Source organism: Penaeus monodon, chromosome 29 (genome assembly GCF_015228065.2).
Source record: "Penaeus monodon isolate SGIC_2016 chromosome 29, NSTDA_Pmon_1, whole genome shotgun sequence".
Lineage (NCBI taxonomy): Eukaryota > Metazoa > Arthropoda > Malacostraca > Decapoda > Penaeidae > Penaeus > Penaeus monodon.
In genome coordinates this window covers 11,210,512-11,211,605 of record NC_051414.1, presented here as the reverse complement: position 1 = coordinate 11,211,605, position 1,094 = coordinate 11,210,512, and the positions used below count along the sequence as shown (strand labels likewise).

Genomic DNA, 1,094 nt, shown 5'->3' with positions numbered 1-1,094 from the left:
AATGAGAAAGATACGGGTAAAAACTTTCCGATTGTACATGCTTGGGAAATAAGAGCATTAGGGGCTTATTAGAGTCTTAACATAAAAAAAGGTATGACTACGAGTGTGCTTCTTAGTTTCCTCCAACTGAAAGCGTTCAGTTCTAAAATTCTCTTTCCTTGATCGCGCCTTAAAAACGCACGTCGGAGGATAAGCCACAAGACTAATGATCCTATAGCAGGGAAAAATCTCCGTTATGGGTTCTTGGTATCATTCAATAATTGTTTAACTTTCTCAATCTCTTTACATACACATATTTTCCTTTCTTTATTTCCTTCCTCAACTTGCCTATTTACCACTTCCTACTTTCATCCTTTGACGAGCTGCCCCCGAGAGGCCCGAAAGACCGACAGGGTGAGCCGAGGCGACCTACCTTGGTACTGAAGAGGGTCGGCACCTTGAAGTAGCCACTCGGGTGGTCGGTCACCACGATGAAGGGCGGCGCCAGGATGTTCTTGAGGCCTCGCGTGAGCGCCAGCGTCAGGAGGCCGATGCCCGCGGACGTGGCGCCCGACTGCCAGGAGATGCCGGTGTAGAGGTCCCAGGACGCCCACACGCCCCTCCAGTGGTTGACGCAGCAGACGCAGTAGACGGCGGTGTAGAGTCTGGACACGAGGAGGTGCAGACGGGGGCGCCGCTCGTTGTCGCACAGGGTGGCGAGGGGGCCCTGCAGGAGGCAGAACACGAGGCCCGACACGTTGCCGATGGCCAGCGACGTCAGCACCGACAGCTGCTTGTTCCCCGGGAGGAGGTAGATGTCCATCAGCTGCCAGCAGCCCCGCCAGTAGCCCACCACGAGCGGCGCGAACACGAAGATGGACAACAGGGAGTCGATGACGGCCAAAACGCCCAAGCAGGCGCGCCCTCGACGCCCGCCCGTGCTAGCGCCTCCGCAGCCCGCCATGGCGCCCCAGCTCCTCGCTAAGTACTAACGAGCTCCGGCGAGGCTCGCTACAGCTCGTAGGAGGGCAAGCGTAGATCTCCCTCCGACGCTCAGGCTCCTCGCTGAGTTCGAGAAGTCCTTTCCTCTTCCCGAAGGCTCTGCGGGAAGGCGC

General features: G+C 57.1%; 1 protein-coding gene across 1 annotated transcript in view; it reads right to left on the bottom strand.

Annotated features, from left to right (window-relative positions):
* Positions 1-412: 412 nt before the first annotated feature.
* LOC119591958 overlaps positions 413-1,094 on the bottom strand; it is a gene marked incomplete at its 3' end in the record, with an annotated part of 1,981 nt that continues 1,299 nt past the window's right edge. The window contains 1 exon segment of the mRNA XM_037940712.1: positions 413-1,094. Within this exon segment, the coding sequence (XP_037796640.1) occupies positions 413-943 (531 nt within the window).